General features: G+C 54.4%; 1 protein-coding gene across 1 annotated transcript; it reads left to right on the plus strand.

Annotated features, from left to right (window-relative positions):
• Positions 1-56: 56 nt before the first annotated feature.
• On the plus strand, positions 57-15,190 carry POLE (polymerase (DNA directed), epsilon, catalytic subunit; the record flags this gene model as incomplete). The annotated part of the gene is made up of 30 exons (XM_010186298.1): positions 57-205; positions 577-669; positions 930-1,074; positions 1,580-1,737; positions 2,512-2,707; positions 3,411-3,625; positions 3,897-3,999; positions 4,182-4,262; positions 4,336-4,458; positions 4,543-4,761; positions 5,026-5,235; positions 5,648-5,791; positions 6,157-6,297; positions 7,863-8,016; positions 8,097-8,203; positions 8,892-9,068; positions 9,482-9,536; positions 9,584-9,752; positions 9,889-10,109; positions 10,750-10,954; positions 11,422-11,595; positions 11,879-12,004; positions 12,808-12,940; positions 13,054-13,243; positions 13,375-13,506; positions 13,614-13,807; positions 14,027-14,227; positions 14,515-14,640; positions 14,763-14,852; positions 15,077-15,190. Coding segments are annotated over 30 exons (4,545 nt in total), but the record flags the coding sequence as incomplete, so codon positions are not given.
• Positions 15,191-15,730: the final 540 nt, after the last annotated feature.

Raw genomic sequence — 15,730 nt, forward strand, 5'->3', positions numbered from 1 at the left:
ATCAGTGGGCCTACACTGCCTCTGGTGTTAGAGGCACCTCTGCCTGTGGCTTGCAGGTGTGGAAGAAGAAGCTGTCTGCAGCAGTGGAGACAGGAGACGCCTCTGAAGTGAAGCGCTGCAAGAACATGGAAATCCTGTATGACTCCCTGCAGCTGGCCCACAAGTGCATCCTCAACTCTTTTTATGGCTACGTCATGCGGAAAGGGTGAGTCTTCCCATGGGGGGATGCTGGGGTCCGCTGGACACTGGGATTGTCACTTGAGGCTGTACTTGCTTCACTTGCTTCTGAAGCACCAGGATGAAGGTGAGTGCTGCCTGTAGCACTCTCCTCGTGTTTCTGCCACTGACTTCTCATCCTGGAGGCTCCTGCCAGACATTAAGTGTTGGGCATAAGTGATGGGAATCCTGTCTGTTAGTGCTTCCAGCTTTTCTGAGGCATCATAACTAGGGCAAGGAGAGCAATCTACCAATGGCTAGTGTTGATGTGTTTCTTGCCCTTCCTCCTCTGAGGTCCTCCTGCCCTTTCTGTAGCTGGGTTTGGGAGGGAACACTTCACTTTGTTTCCTCTGCTCGCAGAGCTCGCTGGTACTCCATGGAAATGGCTGGCATCGTCTGCTTCACGGGAGCAAATATTATCACCCAGGCCAGGGAACTGATCGAGCAGATCGGGTACGTGCTGAGCTGGGGAAGAAAGGTCTGTCTGCATCTGGAACAGATGTGGGAGCATGTTACACACCTGGGCTTTCAGCAGTTAATGTTGAAGTTTCAGATTTCAGACACTGCGGTGGCTATTCTGTTGTGTTATGAGGGTTTCTTTGCAGAGGGGACTGGAGAGTGGATGCAAGAGGCTGCCTCTGCCTTCATGGGGGACACAGAGCTGATCCTCACCTGTCCTCCACTCCTGACAGTGACCTTCCTTCTGTCCTTAGGAGACCTCTGGAACTGGATACCGATGGGATTTGGTGTGTCCTCCCCAACAGCTTCCCGGAGAACTTTGTCATAAAGTCAACCAGTGCAAAGAAACCGAAGGTGACAATCTCCTACCCAGGTGCCATGCTGAACATCCTGGTGAAGGTGAGCGTGGACCCCATCCAGGCCAGCTCTGTAGCCTGGGGAAAAGGAGGTGGAGGACTGACAAGGGAGGACTCTCTCATCTCTGCTCCCCGAGTAGCGAGCGGGAGGTGGGGGCTGATGGCCCTGCACGGTACACAACTGCTCTCTGCCCTGGAGAGCCTCTGAGCAGAGGAAGAGGCTCAGACATTGCTTAAGCAGAGGGTGGTGTGTGAGAGCAGGGCTAAGGCTTACCTGTGCAGGCAGGGAGTCCAGACTAGAGCAAGGTCTAAACCTGTCCTCTGCTTGCTTCAGCTTTGTAAGACAAAAAACCATAATTTTAGGGTCCAAAGCATTTTTTTTTGTCAATGGGCACGTCATATGTTTTGATTTTTTGAGTCCTAAATTGTGCCATCGCTTTCAGAGGGGTGCTTAGTGACCCCCTGGGTAGGGTGTGCCCCAGGGGCATCTCCTGATGTAATCAACTGGGTGGCTGAGTGAAGCTGTTCTCCTGGGGCTGTGCCCATAGGAAGGCTTCACCAACGATCAGTACCAGGAACTGCAGGACCCAGCCTCTCTCACCTATGTCACCCACTCGGAGAACAGCATCTTTTTTGAAGTGGATGGACCATACCTGGCCATGATCCTCCCAGCTTCCAAGGAGGAGGGCAAGAAGCTGAAGAAAAGGTGAGATTTCAAAGCTTGGAATAGTATCTCTTTCCCCAGATAACAGACTGAGGGTCTCTTTCCCTTTGTGCATGTGGGGCACATTGGTCCTTGCCCCTGGAGCTGGCAAGCAGACTTGATTCGCTGGCTTTAAATGCCGAGTGCCTTACACCAGATCATCGTTGAATCCAGCTATGTACTTGTCTCCAGTGCCATAACATGGCAATAAATTTTAGAATGTAACAGCAAAACAACACTTCTCCAACTTGATGACCAGACATGATCTGAGGCATGCAGGAGAACTTTGACTTTCCTTCTGAGGCCTTCTCATGATGCTTATATTCAACCTAATCTGTTTACACTCATCAGTTCCTGCCTTCCCATCTCTCAGGAGCTCACATAACTCTAGTAATGCTTCTCCTAGGTGCTTCCCTTTCTGAAGCTGACAAATCTTCCTTTTCATCTCTAAACCTCTTCCTAATAACTTCCTCTATTTCCCCACCCAGGCTCTCACCTCCCACCCTTTACCTGTGTGCAACTAAGATTTCACACAGTTGGCATGGATGAGCTGAGGCAGAAGCTGATGTGCTTTCTGCAGACCAGACTGAAATGGTTGGTAGGGCTTGGTTTGGCTGAGGCAGATATTCTGAGATCATCCAGCGCAGAGCACCGCAGCTCTGTTGAATGCACTATGGTGGCATGGGGAGGAGCTCCCTGGCAGGAGGGACACCAGGGGGATCCTAGAGGACGTGTCCCTTGGCACAGGCCGGGTCTTGCCCACGCTGTGTCTCCTAGGTATGCGGTATTCAATGAGGACGGGTCCCTGGCTGAGCTGAAGGGATTTGAGGTGAAGCGCCGGGGAGAACTGCAGCTGGTGAAGATATTCCAGTCTTCTGTATTTGAAGCCTTTCTGAAAGGCAGCACCCTGGAGGAGGTCTATGCTTCTGTGGCCAAGGTGGCTGATTACTGGCTGGATGTGCTCTACAGCAAGGTAAGCGCAGCTCAGCACATCTGTGCTCCCGAGGTGGAGCTGGAGAGGAAGTGTCAGAACTGGTTGGGTGGGCACTGTGGGGAGGGTGGACTTTGCTTGCACAGAGTAGGAGGTCCACTGTGCCTCTGATGATCATATCCATCTTATTTCTGCTGCTTTGTTTCTTTAGGGCTGCTGTTTAGTGTCTTTTAGTGGAAGGGCTCTTCATTCAGCCGTAATCGTGGGTGTGTGATGTCCTTCTCCAGTCATGTGGAGCTGGTCTGGTGGCCCTCATCCCCCAAGGACATTGGCTGAGGGCATAAGAATGACAGAGCCACTTGCCTGCAGAGTGTTTTATGAGGAGCACAGAAACATCAGCTGTATGATTACTGGGGAGAGCAGAGAAAATACAAGAAACTGGGGGGATGAAAGGGACTGGGAGCCTGGTTGGGTCCTTCCATTTTCAATGAGTACAAGATCTTGGTGAGCCAAACTACTTTATGTGTGCAATGCAAAGCAGTGCTGCCACAGCCCAGCCATGGCACAAAGCCATACAAGCCTCAAACCCACGCTTTCCCTTTTCACTAGGTCACGTTGGCAGCTGCAACAGGTAGCAATTTCCAGGCTCCACATAAAGACCCACACCAACTGGGTGGAGGTGCTCCTCGTATCTGGTTTGATCATTGGGTTCTTGCTAGCTTTGGGGTTTCTACCTCCCTTTCAGGCTGCCAACATGCCTGATTCGGAGCTGTTTGAGCTGATCTCGGAGAACCGGTCCATGTCACGCAAGCTGGAGGACTATGGGGAGCAGAAGTCCACCTCCATCAGCACTGCCAAGCGCCTGGCAGAGTTCCTGGGGGACCAGATGGTGAAGGATGCAGGGCTGAGCTGCCGGTTCATAATTTCAAAGAAACCAGAAGGGTCTCCGGTCACCGAGAGGTAACCTCGTCTGGAGAGGCCAGGGCTTTTGTCAGTGAGGGGCAATCAAGAAGGGAAGGGCAGAGTAGCAGGAGGTGAGCGAGTTGGTGTGGTGGCCAAGTGATCACCTGTCTGATGGCTCAGACCATGAGCAAGATGATCTGCTGCTGAACAGTGGCCTCAGAGGGGTGGGAGGAAAAGCCTGGAGGGTCTCTGCAGGCTGGGAGAAGCGATCGTGTGCTGTCTGGACCTTGTGCTGAGAGGGTAACAACTGCTTTCCTGCCTTCCCCAGGGCCATCCCCCTTGCCATCTTCCAAGCTGAGCCCAGCGTGCGCAAACACTACCTCCGAAAATGGCTGAAGAGCCCCTCACTGCAGGACTTCAACATCCGTGCGGTGAGTGGGGCATCCCTGCGGATGGCCCCCACTCTGGGTCAAGGGCTCGTCCCTTGCAGTGGCTACTTGTGCTTGCAAAGTGCGATGCTGGGAGTGGGGGGTCCTGGGGAGGTGCTTGATCCTGTATCTGGTGGCCTTCTGCTCAGTTTTCTTTGCTTCCCACTACTCTGCTGTCTTCACAGATCCTGGACTGGGACTACTACATTGAGAGACTGGGCAGCACCATCCAGAAAATCATCACCATTCCCGCAGCCCTGCAGCAGGTATGGGGCAGTGCGGGGGGCAGGAGGAGAGCTTTGGTTGGGGGACTCGGTGTGATTTGGAGATGCTCTCCAGGTAAAGAACCCCGTGCCGCGTGTCCGGCACCCTGACTGGCTCCACAAGAAACTCCTGGAGAAGAATGATGTGTATAAACAGAAAAAAATCAATGAGCTCTTTACTTTGGAAGGCAAGAGACAGGTAAAGAGGGTGAGAGGAGGGTGCTGGCTGTGCTGGTGGGGCTCTTCTGCAACCCACATCCTCCTGCTGTCCTTGCTCCCTCAGGTCCTTGCCAACCAGCCACTGGAGGGGACGCCCCGCTCGCAGATTGGTGACATAGAGGACTTTGGGGCTGTCAAGACCCTTCAGCCACTGGTCCCCATCGCAAATAAGCGGAAGCGAGTCCCTGCAGCAGAGGAAAGCCAGCACATGTCCCAATACCTGGAGCTATCCCAGTCCTGGCGAGAGATCCTGGGTCCACCACCACTCCTGGGTACCACCAAGGTGAGTAGACTGGGCAGGAGTTGCCCTGAGGCTGTGCTCGTCCACCCAAGCAGCTTGTGAATCTCCTGAAACTCCCTGCACGCCTGTGGCTCAGGGCTACAAGGAGAAATATAGCTACTGATGGAGAAAAGGAGGGCAGTGGTGGCTTCATAGCTGGGGCAGGGACATGATGTGGAGCTGGGGGATGGAGGACTCAATGTTGGGGGGCTGGGAGGCCTGTGCTGGTCTCTGGCTCGTCTCACATATGCTGTCCACCGCATGCAGGAAGAGCGACTGGTCTGGCTGCGCTACCACCAGAAGAAGTGGGAGCTGCAAGCTCGGCAGCGGCGGGAGCGGCGGAAGAGGCGGCGTCTGGAGAATGGCGAGGGGGCAGCGGGTGGAGGAGCGGTCCGCGATGCCCTCTCCAAGGGGCTGAGCAGCTACCTGCGCAGGACGGCGCGCAGCATCTTGGACTTGCCCTGGCAGATTGTGCAGGTACCAGGGAGGGAACTTGCCATGAACGGCAGCTTGAGGTGTAAGCCTCGCATCTACGCTATCTGTGGTCAAACGGTGATGCTCAGGAACTGCTGACCCCAGTGCCACTCTGGTGTTAACCCTGGGGAGGCTGGGTGGGGCTACAAAGCCTCGGGCTCATGTATGTCTGTATGGAAACAGGAGCCTACAGGGTCATTCTTGGTGGGCAATCTGGGACATGCATGTAGATCTGCCAGTAGCAGGACATAGGGACTCCAGCGCTGTGACTGGTGACTCTTTAAGCCCCCTACTCTCTTCGTGGCCACCAGCTGTCCATGTAGTTCCACGAAGTGCTATGCAACTTAGCTGTAAACACCAGTAACATGTCAGATCTCCATGTTAACGTTTTCTTTGTTACCCCCATGTCCTGCAGATCGCTGAGACCAGCCAGCCCGGGCTGTTCAGGCTGTGGGCAGTGATTGGGAGCGACCTCCACTGCATCAGGCTTAGCATCCCCCGAGTCTTCTACGTCAACCAACGTGTCCCAAAGCCAGAGGAGGGAACAGCCTACAAGAAGGTGAGGACCTGCCCCTTCTGGAAGGGGAAACAGCCATGTACATTGTGATAAGATGCTTCTGCTCTGCTGCAAGCAGATATTACAAACATCTGCCTTACAGGGCCTTGCTCTCCCACCCCATGGATGCACCTCATCCAGTCCCTGGTTCCTCTGCTAATCCCAGCCTGCTCAGACAGCAGGTTCTCTATTGTGGGAGTTTGCAACATGCATGAGCATAAACCACTGCTTTCCTTAGGAGAGAGGAGTGCCGGGAGCTGGGCTGGCTCAGACCCTAGCTCCTTGCAGCCCTTAGAGATGCCCTAGCTCCCAGCAGTGGTGCCACCTGGTGTGACGTGCCCTCCTAAGCGTGTCCCTTGCCTTGGCAGGTGAACAGGATCCTGCCCCGCTCAAACTTAGTTTACAACCTGTATGAATACTCTGTCTCTGAAGACATGTACCAGGAGCACATCAATGAAATCAATGCGGACCTCTCTGCTCCGGACATCGAGGGGGTGTATGAGACGCAGGTAACATCCAGATGCTCATCTTTAAGGATAGCTGAGTGGTAGCTTGTTAGTCTGAGTGCCAGTGGCACAGGAGGACACCTGGCACTTGAAAATCAACAACTTTGTGAGACACCAAAAATCAATGACACTGCACAGCTGAGTACTCGGGAATATACCTATGGTCATATGGGCAGCAATACCACATGTCGGCATGGTTTAAAGCACATCAGGGAAAGGGGAGTTGGTTTATTTGGACTTGGGAAACTTTTGAGAAAGAAAGCATTTGAGCAGAAAGGGTGGTCTTCCTCCAAACCAAACCAGAACCAGCCTGCTTGTGTTTGAACCGTAAAAGGGGTAAAGATGAGGGAAAACCCAATGTGTAGAGTTGTACACAGGTCTGAGTGCCCTGTCCTCTAAAAGAAGGTTATAACAACTTTAGAAAGAAGAACAGGATATAACTTGAAAGAAAGAAAGAAAGGAAGAGCGAAAACAACCTACATGAAGTTCAGTACAAAGCAATCAAGCCAAAATTAAATTTACCAGTTCTATTAATGCTGAAAGCCTGAAAATGGAGACAGGAAACTGGGATGCCTGGTTCTAATGAGGACACTGGTTTGTTCAGCAGCTCAAACCTGGTGTCAGGAATTTAATCAATGAGACATCATGGTGTCAGGGCCTGACATATGGAAGTGGTAGAGTAGGTTGCACCATTGTAAAAGTAGAGGTATATGTTAAAGACAGATTAAAGGCAAGTGAATTTGCTACTTGAATGCAGTATAGCATTATCATGGATCAGAAGTCTTTGCCTAAGTAGGACAAGGGTGGTCAAGCAGGTTGCCCAGATTGTGGTGTTTCCATCCTCAGAGATACAGAGAGCCCAGCTGGACACAGCCCCGGGCAAGGAAAGCATCTCTCTTGACCTTTAAACATCTGCAGTGCAATTCTGAACATGGTCTCCAAAACATGTAGCAGGACTAAGGAAGGAAAATGATGAGGAGGATGTGAGGGAGGGAGTGGCTTCCTTGGAGGAATGGGACTCAGGGACAGGGGAGTGCTTTGGCTTGCTAAAGAGATCTGAAAATGGGAGGCATTAGGGGTCCATAAAATCAAAACTGGCATGAGGGAAGCATGATTAGGCAAGGGGTGTTTATTGCATCTCACTGTCTGGGACTAGGTTCCACAGCAAGTCATTCAGGAGTTTGCAGCTGTAGAGTTAGTAAGACAGAGCAAATCAGTGGTGGATATTCTACTGTGCCATTTATCTGGTGGTTCAGAGGAAGCCTTTGTCTCAAGGAAGTGGCAAACCACAAGTTGCAGAGCTGCATGACTGCCCAGATATCACTCCACATCTCCCCCAAAGTACCTGCTGCTGGATCTGGGGCTCGATAGGAACACATGTGAATTAAGAATTAAGATAGCTGTTCTGCATCTCCAGCACTGGCAAGGGTGATAATACCAAACTCATGCTGGAGGCACTGCAGGTATATCCTGCCTGTGGTTTTTAAGCCAGGTTGTTTTAGGTCTGAAACCCCCAAAAGGAGTTTGGTAGCAGAAGGCTGTTTCACCACATCTCCCCATCATTCCAGGTGCCGCTCCTCCTCCGTGCCCTGATCCACCTGGGCTGCGTATGCATGGTCAGTAGGCAGCTCATCAGGCACCTGACAGGGCGAGAGGCTGAAACCTTTGACATTGAGCAGCTGGAGATGCGCTCACTGGCCCAGTTTGCTTACCTGGAGCCAGGTAAGGCACCCTGGGAGAGGGGCTCCTGGGGCACCCAGTGTCTGTGAGTACCACTGATGCTCTATGCTCTGTGTCCCTAGGAAGCATTCGCCACATCTACCTCTACCACAGTGCCCAGGGCAGCAAGGCGCTCTTGGGCCTCTTCATCCCCTCACAGCGCAAAGCTGCCGTCTTTGTGCTGGACAAGGTAAGGCTGGGGGACTGGGGTTGCTGGGGGATGAAAAGCTGGACATGAGCCAGCAATGTGCACTTGCATCTCAGAAAGCCAAGCATATCCTGGGCTGCACCAAAAGCACCATGGCCAGCAGGGTGAGGGGAGGGGATTCTGCCCCTCTACTCTGCTCTCGTGAGACCCCCCACTTGCAGTACTGCGTCCAGTTCTGGGACCTTTAATATAAGAAGGACATGAAGCTGTTGGAGTGAGTCCAGAGGAGGCCACAAAGATGATCAAAGGGCTGGAGCACCTCCCCAGTGGGGACAGGCTGAGAGAGTTGGGATTGTTCAGCCTGGAGAAGAGAAGGCTCCAGGGAGACCTTGGAGCAACCTTCCTATACCTGAAAGGACTACAGGAAAGATGGGGATGAACTTTTTAGTAGGGCCTGTAGCGATAGGACAAGGGGTAATGGTTTTAAACCGTTAAAATTATTTAAGCCAGAGGGGAGATTCAGACTAGATAAAAGCGCAAAATGTTTTATGATGAGGGTGATGAGACACTGACACTGGTTGCCCAGAGAGGTGGTAGATGCCCCATTCCTGGAAACATTCAAGGTCAAGTTAGCCAGAGCTCTGGGCAACCTGATCTAATTGAAGATGTCCCTGCTGATGGCAGGAGGGTTGGACTAGATGACCTTTAAAGCTTCCTTCCTTGGGCGCAGGTACGCAGCAACCAGATGCCGAATCTCACCACCCTCTTCTCGGCAGAGCGCAGTGCACTTCTGGAAAAGGTGGGTGAAGAGCTGCTTCCCCCAGACAAGCACACCTTCGAAGTGCGTGCTGAGACAGACCCCAAGGCCATCTACAGAGCCATCCAGCGGCTGCTGCTGGGCTACAAGGTGAGATGAAGGTGTGAAGAAGGTCCCTGTGGGACCCCATCCATGCAGGCACGTGAGAAGGAGAGGATGCTGGGGAAGGCACTGGTGCACCAGTTTCAGCAGCGCCTGCACGTAGCTGCTGGCCCGAAGGACAAGGGTAGAAGTGGGTGTTGCTCAAAGGCTTTGTCTTGCTTGGGTTGGCTTGCCTAGGGCAGTGCCAGTGGTGAGGCTACCTCAGTATCTCCCCCCATCCTTGCACTCAGCTAGAGAGCTGCTTTCATGGAGATGGGTGCTTCAGGAGTGCTGAGGTGTGCTGTCCCCATTGTGGGAACCTGCTGTGGGGACAGGGCATGCAGCACTGCCAGTTTCAAAAAAAAATCAGAGGCACTCAATGGAGGGGTGCACCAGGATGTGTCCTCTTCTCCTTGGTGCAGGACGAGCGCCGGGGCCCCACACTGGTGGCAGTGCAGTCTAACTGGGACCTGAAACGGCTGGCGAGGGGGGTCCCCATCATTGGTCTAACTGGGACCTGAAAGGGCTGGCGAGTGGGATCCCCATCATTGAAGAGTTCCCCTTAGTCCCCATCCGGCTGGTAGATGACATCAGCTACTCGGTCCTGGACTGGCAGCGCCATGCTGCTCGCCGCATGATCCGCCACTACCTCAACCTGGACACCTGCCTCTCCCAGGCTTTCGAGATGAGCAGGTACCTAGGGCCAACTGCGTTCCCCATGCCCTTGATGGGACCACAGGAGGCTGCTTGTCCCCTGTCCCAGGCAGGAGTCCGTGTCTTCTCTGCAGCTGTGCTGACCCTGGTGACCATTCACCTCTCTGTGCCCTAGGTACTACCACATCCCCATTGGGAACCTCCCTGATGACATCTCCACCTTCGGCTCTGACCTCTTCTTCTCACGCCACCTCCGTCGTCACAACCACTTGCTTTGGCTGTCGCTCACAGCCCGCCCAGACCTGGGGGGTAAGGAGGCCGATGACAACCGCCTCGTCATGGAGTTTGATGAGAAAGCCTCTGTGGAGATAAACAACCCTGGGTGCTACTCCACAGGTGAGGAGGGAGTTGGGTGTGAGCGCAGAGCATGGGTGAAGCTGGATCGATCCTGCTCTGCAAACCCTGTAGAGGGATGGATGTGGTCTCCAAAGAGTCTCTGTGTTGCCCATAGTCACGAGCAGCTTTCTCATTTCAGCAGCAATCTAGGCAAGGTGCATGCAAGGGGCACGTCCTGGGGCAGGGAGGTCTCATCTGCAATGTGAGCGGGCATACGAATGCAGATTCTTTCCCAATTCATGGCTGCCAATAGCAGCACTCAGAAAACAACCTGCGGTGTGTCAGCCCAAGGACAGAGGAGCTCAGCTGGTCATCCCTGCTGACCCTAGGACAGGTCTTTCTCAGAGACAGAAGCAGCTTAAGTGATAGTCAGTTCTTCCGAGCTCCTCTGCTGCAGCTTCCACAAAAAACTGGTGGTCCTCAGCGGGTTAGTAGGTCCAGATCGTGTTGGAAGACAAGTGCCAGTCAAGGCATTCATGGCTGTGAAAGCATCTCCCCACTCAGTGCAGCAACACCAATAGATCACCCGTGTGAAAGGGTGATCACAACTGTGAAAGGCACTTCTGGCAGAGGGGCAGGGAGGGTGTCCTTGTCAGTCCCCTGCCCTGCCTGCCTGCTGAGAGGTTGTGTTTACTGTTAGTGTGTCTGGAGCTGGACATCCAGAGCCTGGCTGTGAACACGGTGTTGCAGTCCCACCATGTAAACGACATGGAAGGAGGGTCCAGCATGAGCATCAGCTTTGACGTGATTCAGCAGGCATCCCTAGAAGACATGGTGACAGGGAACCAAGCTGCCAACATCCCAGCCAGCTATGACGAAACCGCCCTCTGCTCCAACACTTTCAGGTATGGCTCTAGGAGCCAGCAAGAGCTGGAGCATCTGGTCTCCATCCTAGCAGGTCCCCTTGGGGGCCCTGCCTCTCATTCCCTCCTGGCTCTAGCTTTTCCCAGACTTGTGCCAGCAATGGGGTTTGTGGGATGCTCTAAATATAAATTCAGGTCTGGAAGTGAAGGGCTGGCATCTTCTCCAACAGACATTTGAAGATCCTGGGCTCAGAACTGCCTGGTGGCTCAGCCAGCAGCTGTATGGGGGTATTGGTGAAGTCTTTGCCCTTTCCTGTTTCTCCTTTCCTCATGTTCCACCAGGTTATAGAGGCACATATTTACCCTGTGGCTTATGTGCTGAGAGCTCACACATCTGGCAGAGTTTCTGCTCTGAATCCTCTGTTGTATCGGAAAACGTGTCCCTGTCTCGAGAACGGAAGGGGTCACTCAGGGCTTGTGGGGTGATACTGGTCTCTGATCCCTGGTAGGATCCTGAAGAGCATGGTGGTGAGCTGGGTGAAGGAGATCACACAGTACCACAACATCTACGCAGACAACCAGGTCATTCACTTCTACCGCTGGCTCCGTTCTCCTTCCTCCCTGCTCTATGACCCGGCGCTGCACCGCACACTCCATAACATGATGAAGAAGATTTTCCTGCAGTAAGTGAGACCTGAAACAAGCAGGCTGGTGAATGGGAAAGGGGCAGGCATGGCGTTAGTGACCAGGATGCTGTTGGCACCCACAGTCACTCCTCTCTGCCACAGTCTTCAGAGAGGTAGGCAGAGGTTGGACCTTCCATAATGTCTGGGTGAGCTCCTGTGCTTAGCATCACTAATGTGCTTGACTGCTGACTGCGGGATCATGGCATCCTCCGCAGGTTGCATCTGCTCCTCGGGCTTTGCCTCCCTGTGCCCTGACTCCCGCTCTGTGCCCTGTCTGCAGGCTGGTGGCCGAGTTCAAGCGTCTGGGCGCCTCGGTGGTTTATGCCAACTTCAACCGGATCATTCTGTGCACCAAGAAGCGGCGCATCAAGGACGCCATCAGCTACATGGAGTACATCATCAACAGGTGGGGCGCGCTTGCTGAGCTGGGCCTGGAGATGCATCTCCTGGATGATGGAGCCAAGGCAGGGCTCGGGGCCAGGAAGGATGATGCTGGTTTTACAAGGGCATGCAGTGATAGAATGAGGAATGATGGTTTCAGACTGAGAGGGCAGATTTAGATTAGACATTAGGAAGAAATTCTTTCCTGTGCGGGTGGTGAGACACTGGCCCAGGTTGCCCAGAGAAGCTGTGATGTCCCCTCCCTGGCAGTGTCCAAGGCCAGGTTGGACGAGGCTTTGAGCAGCCTGGGCTGGTGGAGGTGTCCCTGCCCATGGCAGGGGTTGGACTGGGGAGCTTTAAGGTCCCTTCCAACCCAAACCATGCTGTGATTATTTGCCTTTTGACAGGCCTCAGCATTGAATTTCACTTTATTTGGCAAAGCTACTGAAGGGCCAAGGCTGCTCAGTTCTCTTGCTGTCATCCTTTGAGTAGGGTTCTGTCCCTTAGCTTTCCTCTATAGGAAGTATTCCAAGAATACTCGTAGGATTCAATCCATAAGAGACTTTCAGGAAAACGTCCAGTGCCCAACACCTTCCCCCCTGGCTGGCTCTCAACATCCCAGCCATGGTACAGGCACCTCAACAGAAGCACAGGGAGCCAAGATTCCTCAGGCGTGGCTTCCCCTGGGGTCCCTGCCAGTGGTCAGATGGGAGAGGTGAACCCCTTTCTCCTTGCCAGCACCACCTTCTCCCTGTGGTGTCCCATGGAGAAGGCTCTGAACTAGAGATGATACCGAAGCTGTGGGTGACCACAGTCTCTTCCATGCAGCATCCACTCCAAGGAGATCTTCCACTCTCTGACCATCTCCTTCTCCCGCTGCTGGGAGTTCCTGCTCTGGATGGATCCAGCAAATTATGGAGGCATCAAGGGAAAAGTGGATTCTCGTGTCCACTATGGAGAGGTAAGATGAGAGTAATGCTCAGTTCCCCCAGGAGCAGTGTGCTGGGGGTTGAGCTGAGTGGGGAGGTCTTGGCTGGGCACAAGGAACTGCTGCAATATTGCTGGCTACTCCAGAAGGACACCAGCAAGAAGCAAGTGTTGGAGGAGGAGGACAGCGAGGAAGAGGAGGATGTGGCAGCAGGGGAAGAGGAGGAGGAGGAAGGGGAGCCCAACGTGGAGGAGCTGCTGGAGAACAGTTGGAACATCGCACAGTACCTGCCCCAGGCCGCCTCCTGCCAGAGCTATTTCCTGATGATTGTGTCGGGTGAGCTGTCCCCTCCGGGTGAGCTGTCCCAGGGAGGGGACGATCGCTTGTCTCCCTGGGGCCAGGAAGAGCCTGCAGTGGGGCGGCTGCTGGTGCGTACTGGAGCTGGAGCCTTGTCCGTGTCTCCCCAGCCTACATCGTGGCCGTGTACCACAACATGAAGGAGGAGCTGCGGCGCAACGCCCCCGGGACCACCCCTGTCAAGAGGAGGACCACCAGCCAGGTGTCCCAGGAGGTGCTGGGGGAGATGGGGGCCATGCCTGGTGAGTGCCAAGCCGCAGGACAGCTCTGGTGCAGGTAGAGAGCCACCCCCTTTACTGTCCCCATGTGCCACCATACAGCTCAAGTGCTCCCTGCTCCATCTCTCTAGGTATGATTACCTTCTCGCAGGATTATGTGGCCAATGAGCTCACCCAGAGCTTCTTCACCATCACTCAGAAGATCCAGAAGAAGATGGCTGGTTCTCGTAATACCACTGAGCCTTCAGACATGTTCCCAGTGCTGCCTGGCTCCTACTTGCCGCTCAACAACCCTGCTCTGGAGTTCATCAAATACGTTTGCAAGGTCAGCAGGGTGGGCCAGGCCCCTTTTTTGAAGGCTTGTGGACAGGGCTCAAATTCTGGTCTTTTTCTATGGCTCAGATTTGCCACAGCTTTCCTCTGGGAGTGAACTACAACCAGTTTGTTGTGCCCTGCATCTGTATGAGGTCATGAGGATGTGAGCTGTCCTGGTGAGGACACTCTCTTCTCTGCTGGCAGGCTTACCTGGCTCTTATTCTTGTAGGTCCTCTCCCTGGATGCCAACATAACCAACCAGGTGAACAAACTGCGCCGGGACCTGCTGCGGCTCATCGAGGTGGGCGAGTTCTCAGAAGAAGCCCAGTTTCGGGACCCTTGCCGCTCCTACGTGCTCCCTGAAGTCATCTGCAGGAACTGCAACTTCTGCAGGGACCTGGACCTGTGCAAGGACCCTGCCCTCTCCCAGGTGCAGCTTCCTTCCTGGGGACACCAGAGGCCCCAGCATGGCAATGATGGAGGCTGGTCAAGCACATTGCCCATCTTCTCTCTTTACTCCTTTGCTTTGCAGGTCTGCTTGCTGCCAGTGACCAGCCTCACCTAAAGGCTATTTTCTGTTCCCCTCCTTTTCTAGCTGCTGGTGGCAGATCTGAGCATCCCTTGGCTTTGGCTTATGCTCCATCTTCTCCAGAAACCAGTTATGCCATCCCAGTGCTTGGGATTCTTGGTGCTCACCTGCCTCCTCTTTGCTTCTAGGATGGGTCGGTGCTGCCCAGCTGGGTCTGCTCCAGCTGCCAGGCACAGTACGACTCTAATGCCATTGAAGCAGCGCTGGTGGAAGCCCTGCAGAAGAAGCTGATGGCTTTTGTTCTGCAGGACCTGGTGAGTGCAAGGCTCCCCCACTCTGCCTGTCTTCTGCCTGGCTGAAACTAGACGTTCACTCTGCCCCTGGCGGAGGGGCTTAGCTTCATCTCCTAGTCCACCAAAAACTTCTTGGCTACCAGGTGTGCAAGAAGTGCCATGGCGTGAAGGAGGCACACATGCCTGTGTACTGCAGCTGTGCTGGAGACTTCACCCTCACCATCTCTTCCCAGGTATGCCTGCACCCTCCTGCCCAGCCCAGTCCCATGCCAGCAGCTCCTAGGGGGCCAGCACGGAGCCCTGTGCTGCCCTGTTCCTCCTCTGCCTCTTCTCTAATGGCTTTTCCCCGGGGCCCTGCTGTGCTGACTCACCAGCTTTGCCCAGCCACCTCCTGAGACCCCCCCACCACCCAGGGGTGCTGGGCCGCCTACTTCCCTCCCTGCTCCCTTCTCCACAGACCTTCATGGAGCACGTCAACGTCTTCCACAACATCGCCCGGCACTACGGCATGGCCTACCTGCTGGAAACCATCGAGTGGCTGGTGCACACCAACCCCCAGCTCCAGCAGTGAGGCAGGGGGGCTGCTCCTCCTGCCTGCGCAGTGCCGACCAGGCACCAGGGCTATGCTTTCACACCTATGGCAGAGCAGGCACGGACCCTCTGACCATGCACCAGGTCCCAGAGAGGCTGCGCACTCCCTCTGCAGTGAGGGAGGGGAGGCAGGACCCGGCACGGGGCTATCTGCTCCCTAGCTGTGTGCTGTGGGGGTCTGGGGACAGAAGGGGCTGGAGCCATGCTCCACAGGTTTGCAGTGGCCCCTAGGTGTGTTTTTAATGTTGAATTTTTATAAATAAATGGATTGTAGAAGGTAGGTGGAGTTTTGGGGGAGGGAGGAAGTAAGGGCTGTGGCCCAGCATGGAGGTCGCCTGCAGCTGGGTATGTTGAGCTGTGTCCTTGCTGGGCAGGCAGTGCTCAGTGGGGGGCTACTCTGCTCAGCCATCCGTCACCCATCCCCAGAGACACAGGCCAGAGGCCCTGGGAGGCGGTGCTGCCCTGCAGCTCCCCTGGCCCCAGGCAGGGTCCCTCTCCATCCGCCCCTGCCACAGGCAGG

Source organism: Mesitornis unicolor, unplaced genomic scaffold (genome assembly GCF_000695765.1).
Source record: "Mesitornis unicolor isolate BGI_N332 unplaced genomic scaffold, ASM69576v1 scaffold5646, whole genome shotgun sequence".
Taxonomy (NCBI): Eukaryota; Metazoa; Chordata; class Aves; order Mesitornithiformes; family Mesitornithidae; genus Mesitornis; species Mesitornis unicolor.